Raw genomic sequence first — 21,619 nt, 5'->3', positions numbered from 1 at the left:
GAAGATTCGGAAGAAAGGAGGAGGCAATGAAAGTTTTCGCCCTCTTCTCAGCGATGAGTGAGAGGGAAACGCCTACCGCAACCACGACCACAGCACCACCGCCGTCGATGATTCTAGAGGATTCGACGGCCCAAATCGCAATCTCTCCTGCAGGAACCGAGCCGAGCACAAGGGCGGCGGAGCGAGAAGCGGTGGAGGGCAGTGAACGGGAGGATGAGGGTGATCTGGCCGTGGGACTTGAGCGCATGGCAGTGGATGAGCAGAGGACAACGAAGGTTGTTGATGGGAAACCCTTGTTTCGGAAAAATTGGTTGCTGAGGGGGAAACTCCTATCTATATTGAGGGGGGAACCCCGAGTTTGGAAGAGGAGGGGGAAACCCCGAAAAAGTCTGTGGGGGAAGAGGCCCCCATTCATGCTGAGGTACAGGAGCCCGAGGAAGGATGGCTAAAGGGAGTTGTGGATCTGGTAGAAGATCCAGAGGACGACGACTCGCCAGTAGACCAGCGAGAGGCCAGACGAATGGCCAGAAGGTGCTTGCGAGATGAGATAGATGATCTCGCCCAGCTTACGAAAAAGGAGTTCCTTGCCCAAGGGGTAGAGGGCGAGCAGGAGGAGGAGACTCCTAGGTCTGACGGGGAGGAGGATGAAAAGGAAGAACGTCGCTTGGCCGCGGAACGAAAGCTCAAAGGGAAGCATGCGGCCACTCCCCAGCCCAAGAAGTCCAAGAAGATTGCATCCGTCAAGAACGATGAGGCTCCACTCCCCGCTCCAGCCAAGTCGGCCCTAGCCCGGCCAGCGAGTCTGAGGATGAAGAAGAAGAAGTGCAAGAGGAAGAGCTCAACTATGAGCCAACGGAGGTCTGGGTGACCAAGGGGCTGCTAGAAGCTATGGGAAAATTTTATGATCCGAAGAGGGCAACGACTTACAAGGAGCGGAGCGGTTTTGGAAAGCTGGCAAACTCTGGAAAGCAGTATGATCCCGAGGAGCTGAGGGAAATTAATTTGGACGAGGAATTCCGGCAATGTATCGGTGGTATTGGGTTCGAATGGCTACTGAACTATAGCACGACTGAGGTGCCCGCAACATTAGCTAGGGAATTCTTCTCAACCTTCCGGCTCAAACCCACCATTGACCTCGACGCTGACTCCATCACCTTCAGGCTTTTCACCGAGGAGTACGAGATGAGCATAAGGGAGTGGTCCCTGAGGATGGGTTTATTCACCCGCGCCGAGGACGATGATGGAATCTGGAATGAGCGCATGGTAGGAGCTCCGAAGTACACCCCTGGTGTCAAAGCACAGTCTGCTTGGGAATTCATTACCCATCCCAAGGTGGGGACGTTCAAAACCAACTATTCCGAGGGTTTCCACATCGAGAACCGCATCCTCCGCTTCGCGCAGACGTTTATTAGTTGTAATCTGATGGGGACAGCTAACTCCGCCTTGACCACCGTAGACCTCTACTTCACTTGGTGCATGGCGAAGGATGTTAAGGTGCACCTGGGCTACTGCTTGGCTCAGGCTTGTCATCAGATGACTGCCAACCCTTCTCGGCACATGTACACTTGCCATCTTCTCGATGCATACCTCCAGCGTAATATAATCACCTGAGGTGATCATGTGTGAGCCCCCAGAGTCATTCAACGTTGAGTACTTTTTCAACAAGGGGCTCCTATACATGCACGGGAAGGACGTTTGTTTCTACTAGGTGGTAAGGATGGAGACCCAGGTGAAGACGGAGCCAGACGAAATCGAGGCAGTTGCCAGCGTGGACTATGAAGAAATGAAGAAAGAGATGGGCGAGATGTGAAAGGAGCTCGGCGAGGTCCGAGAAGAGATGACGGCGCACAGAGGGAGTATAACCGACCTGGTGGGAAGGTCGTCCGTGCAGAGTGATCGCATGGCGGAAGCTGTTAAGATAATGATGATGATGACCAATTGGCTAGAGAAAAAGTTCCCCCAGCCCCAGAAGAAGTTGCCCTCTGGACCCAGTAGCGTGCCCACGCAGCCGGGTCAGGGAAGCTCATCTCTTCAGCAACCCCCACCAGCGTCTAAGCCCTTGTTAGCCCCATCCAAGCCCCTGACTGTGAGGATGCCCGTGTCAAAGCAACCTGAGACTGAGGAAGAGAAGCCGGCATCACCGGCTAGGAAGAAAGTGAAAGTGAACCGCCCCAACGTACCAACCCAATCTGGCCCCCGCGGTGACCAAGTAAATTTTACTTTTCAGTTTTTTTTTTCTTTTCATCTGTTTATATGTTTGTTGTTCTGTGTCTGCATTTTTGTGTTCGTTGCTCAAGCATGCCACGTTATGTATATATGTATGTGTTTTCTGTTGGGGTTTGGAGCCCCTTGCACGGCGGAAGTCATGCATCCATAAATAAATCATACATACAGATCTATTTGACTGATTATGGGATTAATTAACTACATGCTAAACAATAAAAAAACATGCTAGAACGCACATAAATCATGTAAAAGGAATTAAAACCTAAAACATGAATTTCCTACGGATTAGAATTACCGACCTGATTCTCCAAAGAATCGTCGATTGCTTGCGGCTTCTCCACGTGATGTTCTTCATACTCAACCACGAACCTTCTAATCTGTATCCCGAACTCAGAATTCGACCTTTGGTTGGGCAAATCTTGTCAGAATCGAAAAGGACTTGATTAGAAAGGAGACAGAACTCTAGTTCTGTGAAGAACTGATTTTTTCGTCCACTCCCAGAGGAGAGCACGAAAATTATGAGTAAAAATCACCTTAATCTTCTTTCTAATCTCCTTTTATATAGGTTATTATGGGCCAGATTAGGGATCCATAGAGGTTGGACTTGGGCCAAACATGTTGGACTTTTACTAATTAAATTGAGCCCCAATTTAATACAAGTCCAACAGAATATTATTATCAGCCACTATAGTAAAATAATATTGACTGCCCGTCCAATCCCAAATTACGAGTAATCCGGACTTTACCTCTTTAATTTATTATTTCCCGTGTTTAAGATATAAATATCCATTAATTAATTTAAGTCTGCTATTTGACTTTAATAAATTAATATCTCTTTCCAAGAGTTGTCTAGTTTAAAATCTTTATTTATTATTCTGGAATAAATTCCAACCGGTCGGGTTTCTCAATAATAAAACCATTTTCGAACACCTCTTGAGGATATTATCAAACTGGACTCACCCAGCACACGATTCATTGCAATAACAATACTATCACCTCTAGACATTAATCACCACTATCCATGATATCAGGATTCTTGGATTGTGAAAAATTCGCACCATTTGATAAATCAAAGTAGTGCATAATCAATATCGTATGCTCAATGTTATATCAACAATGATTAAGAAATAACAATCACCAAGACTTCGTCTTTCAGTAAATAGCAAGAAAGACTTATCTCAACTGTTAGATCCTTCAGTGCTATACCACACCAGTGTCGTTTATTTCCTAAGGTAAGGAAACATGCGGACTGACACTGCAACCTTTTACGATAGGTAGCCAAAGCCTATCTAGGTTGTGAAATTATATTTCTCTTCTACAAAGGACCGACTGCGTCACCTTCTGTGAACGTCGTTCACGACTAGTCTACTATGCACAAGAATTAGACTTATTTACTTCTTATACATTTAAATGTTTGAGAAACATCTTATAAATGCATAAACAAACACCAATGCGATAAAATTAATTCTTCTTGCCTTGGGTTAAAAGTGGATTGTAGAGTTTATTGTATACAAACAATTCTATCCGTGAAACATGCTCGAAATATGTTTTTTAGTATATCAATCCTAACAATCTCCCACTTATACTCAAAATCATGTTTTCGAGTATACCCACTACCAAAACTCTCCCACTTATACTCTAAGCAGGTCTCGAACCATGATACATCGAACTACCATACTTTTTACCTCATGTGTAAATCATGTTACCATATAGGCATTTTGTAAAAAAATTTTGTCTGGTTGTTCTCTGATGATATCTTGGTACCCATAATGTCTCGCTGCGCACTTTTCCTTAATTAATTTCATACTTCCGCTATATTTGATTGCTTAGCTTCATCAGCTCGTGTTTCCCTTGAGTTAGACATATGACTAGAGTAATTATAACAAAATATAATACTCATACACATACTCGGAATCACGGTCAAAGCTATTAGGAAGTTACTAAGATTAACAAATACGTTAGTAGTTTCTGATGAAACCACACTTGTAATTTTCATGATAGAGTATGTGATGTAATCAGACTCCTTCATGACTCAGTATTCAACTCCTAATGTTAACACATAGTCAGAGGATAATTCGATCATCAATCAATTATAAAATCGAGTCGATGTAACCTAAAGGAAATAACATGGATGTTTGGTAAACTAGAGCATACCGTTTAGTCTTCTTCAAGTACTATAGTACATTCTTTACCCAATCCAATATCCTTGGCCACGGTTAAAATGATATCATGCTTCTATGCCAACGGTAAAGCTAATATCTAACTTAATACACATGATAGCATATATGAGACTTCCAATTATGGAACTTGTCTCATTCTTCTTGATTTCATTCAATGTCGAAAAACACTTGACTAGAGAAAAATAATTCCGTCTAGAAAAAGAAAAACCTTTTCTTGGAATTTTCAATGATAAAGTGTCTAAGTATTGTGTAGATGTAGGATTCTTTAAGAAAACATACATTCTTTTTCTAGCAATCTAATGACACAGATGCTTAGAATGTAACTAGATTATCTTAAATCCATCATCCTTAAACTGGGTAGACGACCAGTTTCCTACGCTAGATAACCCTCTTTGTTGTTTATCAACTTTTATAGATGTCATCATCGTAGAGTACCAAGAATACCAAATATAGTGCACTTTCAACTTTCTTACCCTGTATTACATAACCATTAAGATGTTCCATGCAGATGATCTCCTCAAGACTTCTACTTAAAGAAAACTGTCTTGACAATCATAGTACATACATCCTAATTTATGTAGGCTACAATAGACAATATACAGATCGACTTAGGCAAAAATGGTAGGCGAGAATATAATTCTCTCTGGGTATAACCCTTTGCCATTATTCTAGCCTTTTGAGATCCATACTTACACTTGCAGGTAGGGATGTCAATCGGGTCGGCCCATCGGGTTTTGGGCCGCCCTACTCGGGTTGCGGGTCAATCGGGTGCGGGCTAATCGGGTTGTGAATTTTTCGGGTTGTAAAAGTTCAACCCTAACCCTAAAAGCTCGGGTTTTGGGCTAGCCCAGCGGGTTAATCGGGTTGCTACCGATAAGATTAACATGCAATCAATCCAATAAATAACGATGAAAATTAGTTATATTCATAAAATGTAAAATATTTAATTATGATACATTTGAGATATATGGTCAAACTCAATCATAAACATGATCAAATACTAATATTTGAGATATTTCGAGAAATTTTAATGCGATGTTGTAGAAATTTAAATATTTTTTTAAGTGAAGTTGAAGTTTTTAATTTATTTATCTATTATTATATTAATAAAAATTCAATATATAATTTATATATTTAATATAAAATTGAATGTTATTTTTTTAGTTATCTATATTATAAAATTAATCAATAAAATGTCGAATTATGAGTAAAAAATAGAATAATAGAAATTTTATCGGGTTTTCGGGCCAGCCCATCGGGTTTTCGGGTCTAGCCCTAACGGGTCGCGGGTTAATCGGGTGCGGGCTAGAAATTTCCAGCCCTAACCCTATAAATTTGGCGGGCTATTCGGGTCAGCCCACGGGTTGCGGGCTACATTGACATCCCTACTTGCAGGTCCACTAGCTCCCACTGACTGAAATAGTCTATGGGTAGTATCGCAAGTCTTGCAAACATTCTTGTCTATTTAAGATTGTTATTCAGAATCTATCGTCTTATCAAGAATGATTATTTGTTGTAGTTACAGGGATTATGTTCAAGTTGATCTAAGACTGAGTCTTAAGACTCTTTTAGACCCATGAACTTATTATGTTCGCAAAGAACGCTCCCACTACGACACGACTCTTACAATCTTAGGTACAAACGTTGATTTTCTTAGTGCATAAGTTTCTAATGGTATGACTTCTTGGTTAAGATGGAAAATAGATATTCTCATTATCTTGAGAACTATCATGTTTGTTAGGCTTGTAGTTCTCCTCATGATCTTCATCAAAGAATCTAGTATTCATGTAAACAAACACATATCTTGCCGTGAAGATTATAGAACATGTACCTTTTCTATCATTTGGGACAACCTTAAAACATACCTCAGTACACAACTCCAATTAGTTGGATACCTTTTCCAAACATGTGTTGGAATAACTCCACACCTTGTGATGTGCTGGACTAGGCTTGCCTCTAGTCCACAACTCGCGTGTTGTAGAAGGTACTGATGTTATGGTAGTTTCTTTAAAGTATAACTCATTGTTTCCAACGTATATCCCATCAATGATAAGGTGTTATTGAGTAAAATTGTTCACTTATCGAACTTGTCTTCGAGAGACTTCGATATCTTCTTATATGACTATCCCATTCTTTAGAAGAATGCTTGGAGTAGTCAACTAGGATTTAACTCACACTACTGATCTTAACTCATTTGCTAGTCTCCTATGGTGTAAACCATGGAGACTTACTAGTCTTTCTATGTTGCATCTCTATAAGTATTATGAATCCCTTGAACCACCAAAGGATTCTAACTTATAGTGCATCAACCAGACTTACTTGACATTTAAGCTATTTAACAAACAAGTTGTTAAAATCTTAATAGTCACTTGAGTTAGACAAAATTAGTTTGAACAATTCCTAAGTATTTTCTTGGCCTTATGTTTAAGTACCATAAATACTTTATCATTCATTGTTTAAGAAGTTGAACTGTCGTGTTAAACTCAATCTTTTTGCAATTATATTGTTTAGATACTATGATGTATAATTTGTTTTTCTATGGTACTATGATAGATATTCGATCCACATTTCTCAATAATTCAAGCATTATAAAATGAAATTGAACATCATAGAATCATAAATGAGTTTAGAAACTGAATATAAATTCATTCTAAACAGGACTGTACCAATAAAACAAAATCTCTAACATCAAAACAAAATAATAAAGTGAGCATAAATAAATAGCTCCCACTGCAACAACTGTCCAACAAGATTAAGATCCCTCCTTTAGAAGTTGCATTGTTATCTAAGTCATTGTCCTTCTTTGGAAGAGGTCAATCCAACTTACAATGTATCTTCTCTTTGCATTTTCACCAAAATTTTTCTTGTCTTTCTTGCTTTCAGCAGACATTGATGACAATTCAGCTCTTCCCTCTTTCCATTACTAGTCTTCTGTTCAATTGAACTAAGACATAGGAAAGATGCAGCTTTAACGAATTTGTCATCTATCATGTTATCTTCCTCTATTACTAATAAAGTGAATATCATGTAAAAGGTTTCCAACTTTTAAGTAACAACCTTCATATAATCACTTCCTATTATATTTGGCGATGAACTAAGTGTAGAAACTATTTGAGTAACTGAATCAGAAGATTCCTCAAAACATTCTATCTCTTGTGGATATTCCAATAGAATATGGACATCGACCTTATTGGATATTCCTCTTTCATCAATATAAACCAAGACGTGTCTTACTACTTATAAGAAAGTAGTTTGACCTTCTATCTCAAAGAACTTGTCAGGTACATGCATGAAATGTATTCTTAGACTTTCTTTATAGAATTTTGTCAAGGAAATAGAGGACATGAATTGGTGAATACAAACTTTAAGTTTTCAGCAATGAGAATCTTATCCATTTTATATTTCCAGTCTACATAATTTTGGCCTTCGAGTTTGATTTCTTTAAGGTTCGCAGACATTAGAATTTAGCTGAGAAGAAATAAAACTATTTATCACATACTATGCTTGATACATAATTGCAAACAACCACAAAATAATTTATGTATCTCGCAACTGCCAAAACCAAAATAAGTACGCCTCTAGGGAGGTCATACAAATTCAGATTCCAACAATTTCCTGGTCACAATATCGACGGATAGTCCAAAGACCACTAAGGTGGCATGGCCGCCAAATATTGCCTAAGCATTTACCATAAATATTTGCATCTAGGAATTTCATTTCTGTTTCAATACTCCTTCTAGGGAAGGTCGTACGCCACTAACAAAATTCCATAGCTATCTTATAAATATGCTTAAACATACGAACTTGCAATTTCGTAGGATTGTGGCTCCCACTAGGGTGGGTCACGATAATATTAGAAACAAGCTTCTAGTTTAAGCAACCTACTATAAAGAAGTCTAATCTTATGAACTTGCTATTTCGTAGGATTATTGCTCCCACTAAGGTGGGTCACGATAATATTAGAAACGGCTTCATATATAGACCAATTTATGGAGACCAGATACAACACACTGTTGTAATTATCGCTTAGTCATTTTAAATATGGCTTTTGCATAATTATCACATAAGTAGATAAGGCAGATAATCCACTTAAAACATATTAACACCAAATAAATAGATAAATCCATTTAATTCATGGTGATTAATCACACTGGATAATTATTGAAATTATTTAATAAATCTAGGGAGATTTAAATAAATAATTAATTCCTTATCTTATCCAAAATATGAATTTCGGATTTGATAAATTTATCTTGGATAATGACTATCCAAATTAATTTAGGATTTATCTAGATAAAGTTGAATCTATATAAATCCTTTTTGGGATTATTTTAGATTTTATAAGAATAAAATCAAATCCTTAAATTCAAGATAAGACTGATATTGGAATATCATTATCAAAATCGTACTAGGATATTTCAGGATAGAAACAAATCTATCCAAATCCATAAGATAAAATCCAATCACTCTAAGATTTAAGAAAATCTTAAATTATTTAGAATAAGAAACTAGAATATATCATATCTATTAGGATTTATTCTAGATAAAATTAACTTTATCAAAATCCAATTAGATTAGGATTATCTTGTATTATCTTTATCCAAATTTATCTAGGATATTTTCTAAATAGAAATAAATCTATTTATATTCATACAATTAGGATAAACTAGAATTAATATTAATTAATTCAACTAGGATTTAACTAGATAGAACTAAATCTTTCTTAAATCCAAAAGATAATTACAATACTGGATTAACAATTATCTAAATCTTCTAAGATATATTCTAAATAGATATAAATCTATCAATATCTATAAGATAGAGATACATTTAATTATCTAAATCTACTAGGATATTTTCTAAATAGAATTAATTCTATAAATATCCACAAGATAAAGATAAACATGAATTTTAATTATCCAAATTTACTAAGATATATTCTAGATAGATATAGATCTATCAATATCTACAAGATATGGATAAACTTAATTAATATTTATCTTAGTCAATCAAGGATTCAACAAGATAGAATAAAATCTATCTAAATCCATATGACAGAAATAAATTTAATTATTCACCCAAATTTATCTAAGATTTCTCTAGATATAATTAAATATATCTAAATCTAAAAAATAAGGATAAAATCCAAATTTAATTAATTATTTATCTAGTCTATCTAGGATTCATTTTCATAAAATTAATTTATATAAATCCATAAGACAAAAGAAAATAAATTAAATGTTATTATCCAAGTTTATCTAGGATTTTTCAGGATATCTATCCAAATCAATAAAATAAGGATAAAATTCAACAAATACACAATTTAATTAATATTAAATTTTAGATAATCCACTTAGATATATTCAAATATTATTCTAAAAGAATATCTTTAAAGTATATCCAAAATTAGTTCTAGGGTTGAGGAGAACCCTAACTAATTTCAAAATTTTTTATACCAAATTAGTTTCTAGGTGTTGGAAACCCTAACTAATATCATATTATTTCCAAAATTAGGGTTAGGAAACCCTAATTCAATTTTGGAAAGTCTTCATAGGGAAAAACCCTAATTCAGCGTTGCTGATGGAGCTGCTCATGGAGGGACGCCGCTGCTGCCCGACGTCAACGCTGCTGCGTCGTCATCGCTGCATCGTTTCCCCACTGACGCGTCGCTCCCACTGCTTTGCAACTGCTGTGACAACAGCTTCCTCCAAGCCCGGGAACTGCCCACGAAGGGCTCCCACTCGAACCGCCACCGCTGTTGTAACTTCTCCACAGCCGCCTTTGAAACAAAACTAAGTGAATCTATCACTAATTAAGTCCACGTAATGCTCCCAATATATATTCACTGAATTCACATTCACGCATACTGATTACATATTTTGGAATTAGTCACCGAAAATCACGCCTCCAACAATCACGAACAAAAAATCACAAAATTTCGTGAGAAAGGATTCTCACAACCATCGAGAAATCAACAAACACGCAGCAGCAAAGAAAAATATGCATTCAAACAATTCAAATAACATGAAATTAATCCACATAATCAGAGCCAAAAATTGGCTTTTTTGGCTCTGATACCAATTGTTGGGGTTTGAAGCCCCTTGCACAGCGGAAGTCATGCATCAACAAATAAATCATACATACAGATCTATTTGACCGATTATGGGATTAATTAACTACATGTTAAACAATAAAAAAGCCTCCTAGAACGCACATAAATCATGTAAAAGGAATCAAAACCTAAAACATGAATTTTCTACGGATTAGAATTACCGATCTGATTCTCCAAAGAATCGTCGATTGCTTGCGGCTTCTCCACGTGATGTTCTTCGTACTCAACCACGAACCTTCTAATTTGTATCCCGAACTCAGAATTCGAGCTTTGGGTGGGCAAAGCTTGTCAGAATCGAAAAGGGCTTGATTAGAAAGGAGACATAACTCTAGTTCTGTGAAGAACTGATTTTTTCGTCCACTCCCAGAGGGGAGCACAAAAATTATGAGTAAATATCACCTTAATCTTCTTTCTAATCTCCTTTTATATAGAGTTATTATGGGCCAGATTAGGGATCATGGAGTTTGGACTTGGGCCAAACCTGTTGAACTTTTACTAATTAAATTGAGCCCCAATTTAATACATGTCCAACAGAATATTATTATCATCCACTATAGTAAATTAATATTGACTGCCCGTCCAATCCCAAATTACGAGTAATCCGGACTTTACCTCTTTAATTTATTATTTCCCGTGTTTAAGATATAAATATCCATTAATTAATTTAAGCCTGCTATTTGACTTTAATTAATTAATATCTTTTTCCAAGAGTTGTCTAGTTCAAAATCTTTATTTATTATTTTGGAATAAATTCTAACCGGCCGGGTTTCTGAATAATAAAACATTTTTCGAACACCTCTTGAGGATAATATGAACTGGACTCACCCAGCACACGATTCATTGCAATAACAATACTAGCACATCTAGACATTAATCACCACTACCCAAGATATCAGGATTCTTGGATTGTGAAAAATCCACACCATTTGATAAATCAAAGTAGTGCATAATCAATATCGTATGCTCAATGTTATATCAACAATGATTAAGAAATAACAATCACCGAGACCTCATCTTTCAGTAAATAGCAAGAAAGACTTATCTCAACTGTTAGATCCTTCAGTGCTATACCACACCAGTGTCGTTTATTTCCTAAGGTAAGGAAACATGCGGACTGACACTGCAACCTTTCACGATAGGTAGCCAAAGCCTATCTAGGTTGTGAAATTCTATTTCTCTTCTACAAAGGACCGACTGCGTCACCTTCTGTGAACGTCGTTCACGACCAGTCTACTATGCAAAAGAATATGTTTTGTGTTCGTTGCTCAAGCATGCCACGTTATGTATATATGTGTATGTGTTTTCTCCCACTTAGCCCAATCTTTGGTCTAAGTGTGAGAAGTTTGTGTTCTTTTGGGCATGTTTTGGTTTCTATTTTGTTTTAGTTTCTCCTACTTAGCCCGATGCTCGGTCTAAGTGTGAGAAGTTTGTTTTGCTTATACATGTTTGGTGTTTTGTGTGCTGTGTTTTATGTTTATGTTCCGCTTTTTTTAACTGCCATGTTTTCGCTCTTCACTGGATGGCTTGGGGACAAGCACGAGTGAAGTGGGAGGGGGAGGGAGTTAGTGTAGTCTGTGTCTAACGTAAATAGGAGTCATTAGGTCTAGGTTTTTATGTGTTGTCGCATGAGCTAGTGAATATAATAAGGCAACTTTGACGCCTCTTTCTTTAATTGAAGATAGGATACATGCCAACTTTGAGGCCTCTTTCTTTAATAATCTGGAATCGGTTTGGATGAAGTGAGAACGATAGAGGATGTCTTAGCTGACCTAGTTGTGAAACCCCACTATATAAGTGAGTTATAAGCCCAAACACTCTGAGCTAACATATACAAAAGAGGGCCGACACTGGATGTTTAGGGAGAAGAGTCAGAAGGAAAAAAAATAAATAAAAAAATAGTAGAAAAAAGGAGGTATAAGTTGGACGAAGTCCAGAAAAATGAGGTATAAGCTGGACGAAGTCCAAAAAAATGAGGTATAAGCTGGACGAAGTCTAGGGAAAAAATAATAAAATTCGAAGGTATAAGCTGGACGAAGTCCAGAAAGAAAGAAGAAAAAGAGAAGAAAAAAAAATTCTAAGGGCAGGTAGCAATAGTAACCTGACCCGGGAATGAAGGGAAAAGAAGCTGTAGGAAGGAGAAACTCTCATAACCCGAAGCATCAGTGGTGTGGCAATGACTTAAAAGTGAATCGATCCTAACATCCTTGGTGAGGAATGAGTGATCGAGTGAATCCAACAATTGGGAAGTTAATAGGTTATCTTGACGAACTGACAGACCGATTAGGTAGAATAAGGGAAGGGGAGGATTTGGAGACTGTAGACGTTTGGATAGACCTTAAGCTTGTGGGGACGGTTGCCTAAAAGTTGAAACTGGTTCATGCATTTCTGGTTTATTTTCTTTGTGGTCGAGTCCGTTAATACGTCTAAGTTTAGAAGTTTGTGTCTTTTATTTGTCTGTAGGGTTGGTCGTAGAATAACCGTGCATTGAAATTCGCCTTATCTCTTTTTCTTGTCTTTGTACTTGAGGACAAGTATGGTTTAAGTGTGAGCAGTTTGATAAGGCTAATTTCATGCATCGGTTATGGGGTTAAATTCAACAATTTACGGGGTCTAACACATCTTTTAAGCCAGGTGTGTAGAAGAAATCACCAGGTCCAAGATGGAAGGAAAATAATCGCTTGGCGAAGGAAATTGGCGAGAAAATGAGCAGAATGAAGAAGAATTGCCAAACGGAGGAGATCATCAGCTGGAGGGCAGAACGGAGAATTCAAGAGAAAAATTCTAGAAGATCGCCTCCACGTCTATAAAAGAGAGAGCATGCAACATGAATGAAAGAATTTTTTTACTTTTTGGCTCTGAGCTCACTTTCACACACTTCTACACACACTTGGGGTGATCGGAAATCTAGGGATTTTGGGGTAATTTTCGGTTTGATGTTGTGTACCACCGTCCTTACGTAGGGAGAAGAAACATTTTACTGTTTTCATTTTAGGTTTCTGTTCAGATTTCTACCGAGTCTTCGCTGTTCGAAGCTCGACTTTCGTTGTGTTGTTGAAATCTCGTTTAGCTATCTATGGAATTTCTATTTTCTATCATGAATGATGTTGATGTTGAGGTTTGTTTGCGTTTGATTCTGAGTTTGTGGTTGTTTACTTGAATGGATGCTTTTCGCACTTGATCTGGTGAATTGGAGTTAAATCGTGGTTGGATTGTTGTTGATCGGAGTGGATTTGTTGAATCGGAGTTCATGGAGTTGTATTTGATTGTAGTTGGGTTCGGATTGCTTGGATCCGGAGTGGATTAAGCATCCGACGTGTGGATCTGAAGCAGAGTTGGTTGATTGTGCACGAATCTGATAGCTCGTTTCTTTGTTTCTGTTTACTTAGTCTAGTAGATGTAGATCTGTTCGATTTCCGATTAATCGCCAGTTTCCGACGTCCGAATTATGTTGTTCTATTTGAATCTGTTGTTACTCTGTTTTTCTCCATGTTCGAGCTTGAATCAAGTGATAAGATGCAGATCGTTGTTTGCTAATTTCAGAATTAGTTATTTGCAGCTTTTCATCCATACTTTACTGTTTTGGGAAATGGTCCCCACTGCTCGTTTGTTTACTAGGTCGAGGAAGTTCGTTTGAGTTATTCAAGTCGTGACGATGTTTCATGTTTGCATGATGTTCTCTGTTTCATAGGTCTTGTGTCAGCCAATTTTCATTCCCTAGCCTAGTTATAATTTTCTCAACCCAAAATTGTGTGGCAGCAGCCAACCCACTTTCCAGAGTCTCTTATATGCCTTCTTACGCATCCGTCTTCGTGGGATCGATCCCTACTTCCCTGTACTAATTCATGTTTGAACGCGGAAATTGTGTGTCCGACGACCGAGACTCCCAGGATCCTCTGAATTCCTAGACCAAGTGATCTAGCGGATTCTCTGGGCTTGAGAGGCTTGACCTAGCACAAAAGCACTCACACTTTCTCTAATACCAAGCTTTCAGGAGTGTAAAACGATATGAATATATGAAGTTTCTCTTCCCATTTCACTTCATTATGCTTACATTTTCTTCCTATTTTCATAAAATAGATGCTTTCATTGCCCACTCGTCTTGCCAACTCCGCCACTCCATCACTAGTTGGCTTCGCTATTGTCCATCCCACCTCCACTCTTACAACAAATCGATAAGCATCAAAATTAAAATACTCCCTCCGTCCCCAAAGACTATGAACTATTTCCTTTTTCATCCGTCTCTAAAGAGTATGAACTTTCTAATTTTAAAAAATTTAAACAAGATACTACCCCGACGCATCATTTTATTTACAACTTATACCATTACCATTAACACTTATACCATTATAATAACGTGGACCCCACTCCCCACTAACATTATTTCCACTACTATTTCTCTCCTTCTCTCTTACTTTTCCTCTTATTTATTAAAATCCATGTCAAACCCAAAGTTCATACTCTTTGAGGACGGAGGGAGTAATTATTAAAGGGGGAACTTGGATTGAAGCTCGCACTGGTGGATCTGGGGGGGCGGGAGGCGGCGACTGACCCCTCCGTGCCAATTTCAATTCCAAAATTCTAATACATATCTTAACAAAAGAATTATAAATCAAATCCATAAAAAATCGGGTAAAAAAATACGCGAAATCGGATCTTTTCCGGGTCATATAAAATAGAAAAAAAGGCTCTTACCACTTTCTCTCCCTCTCTGTGTTCGTGTGCCCTAGATTTGTCTCCCTCCCTCTCTTTGTGAGCGCGTTTCTCTTGGAAGAGACGTAGAATTATTCCGGCATTGTGATACCGTTGTGCCCTAGCCGCTTCTTCATTACCGATTGATGGATGATCAGCTACTCGAAATATCTTACCATGAGTTTCGTGTATGATGGTAAGCCAAAGCGAAGTTTTAATTTTTTTTTTGGTTGAATTTCTTTGAAATTATGTTGTTACAAATGATTTTTTGTATTCAAAATTTTAAATTAATTTGGTTCTTTCAACAAATTTGTAGTCAATTTGTGTTTTGTAAGTATTTAGATTTTTACACAAGGGGCTTTGCATATTCCAGAAGAAAGTGCACTTTGAAATTATTATTTTTTTTGCATTGTTTCTTGTAAGACTATCTACAACAGTACAACAAAACCTAAAATGCAGTAGAATAATACATCTAACAGCATTGCAAAACCAATCTCATTATAGGTTTTTGAAGAAGAAATATATCTATCTTTATATTTGCACTAAAAGTATACCAAAAACACTTTTCCTAGTTTAAGTTATTGCATCCAAGTCTAAATCAATTAATATTTATCAAAATAGAAGAAGAGAAGGAAGAGAAATTAAAACACATAAAAGAAAAACTTACAGAGAGATTGAAAAATCTCATTGCTATAAAAATAATAACTTAATCTGATCTTATTAATATTTAATCAGTTATTAAACAGTGGACTGACCCATATTAGTATTATATTATTCAACATAATTGAAGAAAAATAATCTATTATTTTACTATGAGCCGTTACTTTATCAAATTTTATTAGATAGATTAATAATATAAATCTATGGAATCAGTTATTCTATTAGTTAATTAAATACTATACGTATATTAATATTATTCAAACCAAATATGCTATCAAATATAACAAAAAATAGTTAAACATTAATAATTAAAAACATAATATGGAAATTCTAAAATAAAGAAACATAACAATAAGAAATATAAGTACTCATCTTGAAGATGAGCGTGACCTTAGTTCTCCAATTGAAATGACGACAAATGAAGATGCTCAATTTCAAGAATATTTAACTCGATATGATGCAATAAGAAATAAAAGTACTCATCTTGAACTTCGAAATGCACTAGTTGACCATTTGTTGGAACAATTTGCAAATTTCGAACATTGAGTTTTCGTCATTTTATGTGTACGTCGTAGTATGTTATATGTACTCGTGGTATTTTTAAATGAATTTTAATTTTGAGTTTTAGTTTGTATGTGTACGTTTTAATATTTATTTATAGTATTTTTATTGTATTTAAATTTTCTAATTTATAACTTAATAAATATTAGATTTCATATTTAGTTATATTAATTAATAAATCTTATATTAGATTTATTTTATTTTATTTAAGATATTGACAAAGTGTCATGGGGTTAGTGTGTTATTTATATAAAAAATATAGGTATAATTGAAAAGTATAAAAAGTTAGTGGGTGAGGAATAATTTTTTGAGTTTGAGTTTAGTGTAAATGGTTGCAGCAAAATTAATATTTAGTGTGACATTTACGCTGAAATGAGCGTGAGTTTAGTGTCTCCCTGACTTCTTGAGATAAGGCAGTTATTTGAGTACAGTTGAATTACGGCAATTTATATTCTATGTGAACCTACGAATAATTTTGAGCCCACTTGTTGAGCCCAAAACTTGTTTCTTCATGATCAGCGCCTTTTTCTTCTCCACTGCAAGCGTGAGACTTGTGCTCTTCCAATCTTGGACGTTTTCTGAAATCAAAAGTCACCAAATTAAAGTCCATTCAGTCACATCAAATTGTGTAGTTTTGGACTCCTCAACAATCCCTTCCATTTCACACGTTCACAAGCAAATTGAAGAGAAACCGAGAGAGTGAGTTCAACTGCAGTTCTTCACGCATGGCAAAGCAACGGCGAGATCGAGCGACGACGGCTGGGCTTGATGGCGACCCGATCAGCAGCCACGCGAACAACACAAAGCAGAAGGGAGAAGTAATTTGAGAATCGGGGGAGTTCTAGAGATAGTGCTGCTGTTTTGAGTTAAATGGGCCTCATCTCTTTTCACATGTTCATTTGTTAAATATATGCTTTGGGCTGGAATTATCAATAAAGGAGTTGGACCAAGTGGTGTTGGAGTGAAGAATTTTATAAGTATGTTGGACTGTTCAAATATTTAAGTGTTGGACTGGTTGCGAATGGCCGACCGGCGTCGCTGGCCTTGGCAGCTGCAAAATATCGAAAGAAGATGAAGACGGCGTCCAACTATCATCGAAAATTTAAGATCGATGGGTAAGGTTGATCATCTCATCGGATCATGCATCCTAAGTTCATTATTTTCTCGATATTGATGTATGCTTTACTGTTTTTCAAAAGGGTCGCCTTCGCACGCAATTTAAAGATTTTTATTCGAGACGTTGAGTTAAGGATTTTTCTAAGCTATTGAGGTGCGATTTTCTATCCTACATACTTTATAACTTAACTCTTTTAATTTCCAAAGATATGAGTATGGTGCTATAATGGTGGTTTAAATGTTATGTCATGTTGGATTCTTATGTTTTGAATTGCCTATCTGATTGTCTACTAGGATAAATCCTACTCCCTCCGTTCAGCATTAAAAGTCCCATTTCTCCATGGCACGAGTTTTAAGAAAGTTGTTAGAGTGTGTAATAAATGGTATGTGATAGTGGAATTTGGGACCCACTTCAAGTTTGTTAATTTTTTGGCTCTCAAAATTTTGAAAATTGCTGTATATGCATTAAATATGCTTCTTCAATTCAATTCAATTGCATTACTTATGCTTCCAAAATTCGATTTTTGCTCCCAAAGTCACAATTTAAAACTGAATTTAAATCAACATAATAAAACCCTTCAAACTGAATTTAAAATTTACACTCAACATAATAAAAAAAACCCTTCAAATCATAATTCATCAAATTAGCTTGAAATATGTTCACCATACACAATTCAGTCACTGCTATTGATTCAAAGTACAAAGAGGGAAAGCTAAAAATCAAATTTCCCTCTAAAAAAAAATGAGGGAAATTTGAACTCCTAAAAGTACAACTTCAAAGCTGCTATTAATACCTCACCTACACTCATTTACTCCACTTCTAACCACCTCAATCTGAAAAACTCCCAAAAAAAGCTACCAACAGTTTTGTTGATGTAAATCCCTCAGAAAAAATTCATCATAGGGATGGATATTGAGCAGCGGCCAACAAAACACTTGAATAGCAGCATCAAGAACAACATGGTGCAGTTTCTACTCAAGCACAGCCATGATGGAGTGCTCGCAAGAGGGGCTGTTATGGAAGCAGCAGATGCATTTGAAGTTAGTAGGAAAACCGTGTACAGGGTATGGAAGGCAGCCAAGGAGCTGATGCAAAGGGGAGAACCTGCAATTATGCAAGGAAAGATTAAAGGATACCATCATGCTGATCAATTAAAAATTGATGAAGAAAAGGTTAGAAACTTATCTACTCTTGAGAGAGCTTCACTGAGAAAAATGGCTGTCAAATTAAATGTTAGCAAGAGCACATTAGGTCAGTGGGTAAAGCATGGTAAACTAAGGCCACATACAAATGCAATCAAACCTGCACTCACCAATGTCAATAAGATAGCAAGGGTTAGATGGAGTCTTAGTCAACTTCAGCCACAAATTACTCAAGGTAGAGTTCCATATCAAAGCATGCACAATGTAGTGCATATAGATGAAAAATGGTTCTATATGACCAAGGCCTCAGACAGGTACTACCTCTTGCCGGATGAGGATGAGCCATATAGGGCATGCAAATCCAAGAGATTCATAACCAAAGTTATGTTTATGTGTGCTATCGGTAGACCACATTTTGGTATGGATGGGCAGCCAACATATGATGGTAAGGTGGGAATATTTCCCTTCACTGAAGTAATGCCAGCACAGAGGAGATCAAAGAACAGGCCTAAAGGGACCATGGAAACCAAGGCAGTCCATTCAGTAACAAAGGAAGTGATGAGGGACTGCCTGATCAACAAGGTATATCCAACTTTTTCATGCTATCAGATCTTAACAACTCATGAAAGATCATCATTTAGCTAACCATATTGTTCTCCATGACAGATTATACCTGCAATAAAGGCCAGGTGGCCTGTTTGGGCAAGTAAAGACATCTACATTCAGCAAGATAATGCAACCCCACATATAACAGCCATGGATCCAGAGTTTCAAGCTGTTGCCAATTCAGATGGATTTAGAATCAAACTGATTTGTCAACCAGCTAATTCCCCTGACACTAACATCTTAGACTTGAGTTTTTTTAGAGCAATTCAGTCACTGCACTATGAGAAACAATGCAAGACTGTGGATGAACTTGTGGGGAATGTGTGTAGCTCTTTTGCAGAGCTTTCACCACAAACACTCAACAGAGTATTCCTAAGTTTGCAGGCTTGCCTCACTGAAATCCTCAGGTGCAGGGGTGGAAATGGCTACAAAGTTCCACACATCAACAAAGATAGGCTACAAAGAACAGTGGGACTGCCCAATCAGCTTGAGGTGGAGGAGGATGTTGTGAGAGAGGTGCTACAATGGCTACAAATGCCAGAGAACAATTATGGGTCAGTGTATGATATAGGCCACCTGTCAAGTGCATTTGGCATCTAAGTAAGCCAAAGTGATGTTTTTGGAATAGGGTAGTCTGATTTTTTTGGTGTGTTGGTCAGCCCCTATTATTTTTGGGTTAGGGTCTGCTGTTTTTGTTTTTTTGGTGTATAGACATAGTGTAAACCTAATGTAATGCACATAGGATGATGATACAAGACCCTCAGAAAAATTTCATCATAGGGTATGGACACAAGCCTCCAAACCTATTAAAGGGGTGGCTTTTAACTTAACCATATTGAACACATACAAACCTCATCATCACAGAGACTACAAACAGCATATTCCACCAAGTATAGCCACAATTCCAATCAGATTAGCAACTCAGAATAATTTCATCATATTGCAGCAAGTAAAGCCTCCAAACCTATTAAAGGGGTGGCTTTTAACTTAACCATATTGAACACATACGAACCCCATCATCACAGAGACTACAAACAGCATATTCCACCAAGTATAGCCACAATTCACCATCATATTAGCAACTCAGAATAATTTCATCATAGTTCAGCAAGTAAAGCCTCCAAAACTAACCAAGGGGTGGCTTTTCACTCACAATAACCAGCACATACATCATCATAAAAGCAGCAGAGACTAATTTTCGAAATTCCATCACATATCAGTAGATTCAGCCTCCTAACCCAAACTGGGGGTGGCTTAAACAGAATACAATAACCACAGAACAGCCCAATGCACAAATTCCACCAACAAACATTCAATTCCACCAACAAACCTAATTTCAGCACATAGGGCAAGATCAAACCTCCTAACCCAAAATGGGGGTGGCTTAAACAGCAACAACTCAAAATAACCCTACAGAAACCCCCAAAATCAGACCAAACGAGAATCTCCAAACCCTAGATAGGGGGTGATTCTTAAAAACTCACAACATTAGAGGAGGTCTTTCATGCCAGGCAAGATAATCAAGAGGATCTCCTTGAACCACTCATCTTCCTCAACAGGCCGCCGTCGCCTCTTCACCCGCGGTGTTTCAGGCACCACGGTGGAGTCATCAACACCATAACCCGGCGTATCAGGGACGATGAGCTCCGAATCGAGCCAAGCATCGGGCGTATCAGGGACGTATAGCTCCGAATCGAGCATGGTCTCCGGCGTATCAGTGACGACTAGCTCCGAATCGAGCTTACATTCCAGATCTGGGGTTTCAACGGACATAGATGGCTTAGAATCGGTCGAATCGACCTTCGATTCCACCATCGGAGTTTCATCAACCACAGTGGACATCGAATCGAACGAATCGAACCCATTGATGGGGGATAGGGTTTCAGAGGGTACATAGTCCATTTAGGCTAGAGTGAAGAGGAGGAGGAGGCGGCGAGTGTGAGGAGGAGGAGGCGGCGAGTAGATCTAGGGTTTTGGAATAGAGAGAGGGTGAGAGACCGAGCGAGCGAGAGAGAGAGATAAAATGAGGTTGAATGAGAGTGAGAGTGAGAGAGAGTGAGGGAAAAAATTAGATTTTGGGTGGGTATGTTAATTAATGGCATATAGTGTAATTTGTTGAGAAGGGTGAGGGTAATTAAATTGTCCAAATATGGTAAGTAGAACCGAGACTCCTATTGCCGGATGGACAAAAACGGAAAAACGGGACTTCTATTCGCGGACGGAGGGAGTATTATACTTTGATGGTTAACGAATTCGGGTCTAACTAGGGCTTGAGCTCCTACTTAGGCTAGTGTACAATGATGGGGATCGTGAGCCATCTTTTAGG

At 37.6% G+C, this 21,619-nt stretch overlaps 1 protein-coding gene across 1 annotated transcript; it reads left to right on the top strand.

Annotated features, from left to right (window-relative positions):
• The first annotated feature begins 1,837 nt into the window (after window positions 1-1,837).
• LOC121757666 lies at window positions 1,838-19,893 on the top strand. The gene is made up of 3 exons (XM_042153178.1): window positions 1,838-2,209; window positions 18,433-19,269; window positions 19,354-19,893. The coding sequence occupies exons 1-3, from the start codon at window positions 1,838-1,840 to the stop codon at window positions 19,891-19,893; spliced, it is 1,749 nt and encodes a 582-aa protein (XP_042009112.1).
• Window positions 19,894-21,619: the final 1,726 nt, after the last annotated feature.

This window comes from Salvia splendens, chromosome 12 (genome assembly GCF_004379255.2).
Source record: "Salvia splendens isolate huo1 chromosome 12, SspV2, whole genome shotgun sequence".
Classification (NCBI taxonomy): domain Eukaryota; kingdom Viridiplantae; phylum Streptophyta; class Magnoliopsida; order Lamiales; family Lamiaceae; genus Salvia; species Salvia splendens.
This window is presented reverse-complemented; position numbering and strand designations above follow the sequence as displayed.

What these genes read in the sequence shown, in the direction of transcription:
- LOC121757666 (XM_042153178.1), top strand. Translation starts at nt 1,838, where the DNA reads ATGACGGCGCACAGAGGGAGTATAACCGACCTGGTGGGAAGGTCGTCC. An exon ending in CTGGCCCCCGCGGTGACCAA is followed by an intron (nt 2,210 to 18,432) that starts GTAAATTTTACT and finishes TAAATCCCTCAG; the next exon opens with AAAAAATTCATCATAGGGAT. An exon ending in GGGACTGCCTGATCAACAAG is followed by an intron (nt 19,270 to 19,353) that starts GTATATCCAACT and finishes TCTCCATGACAG; the next exon opens with ATTATACCTGCAATAAAGGC.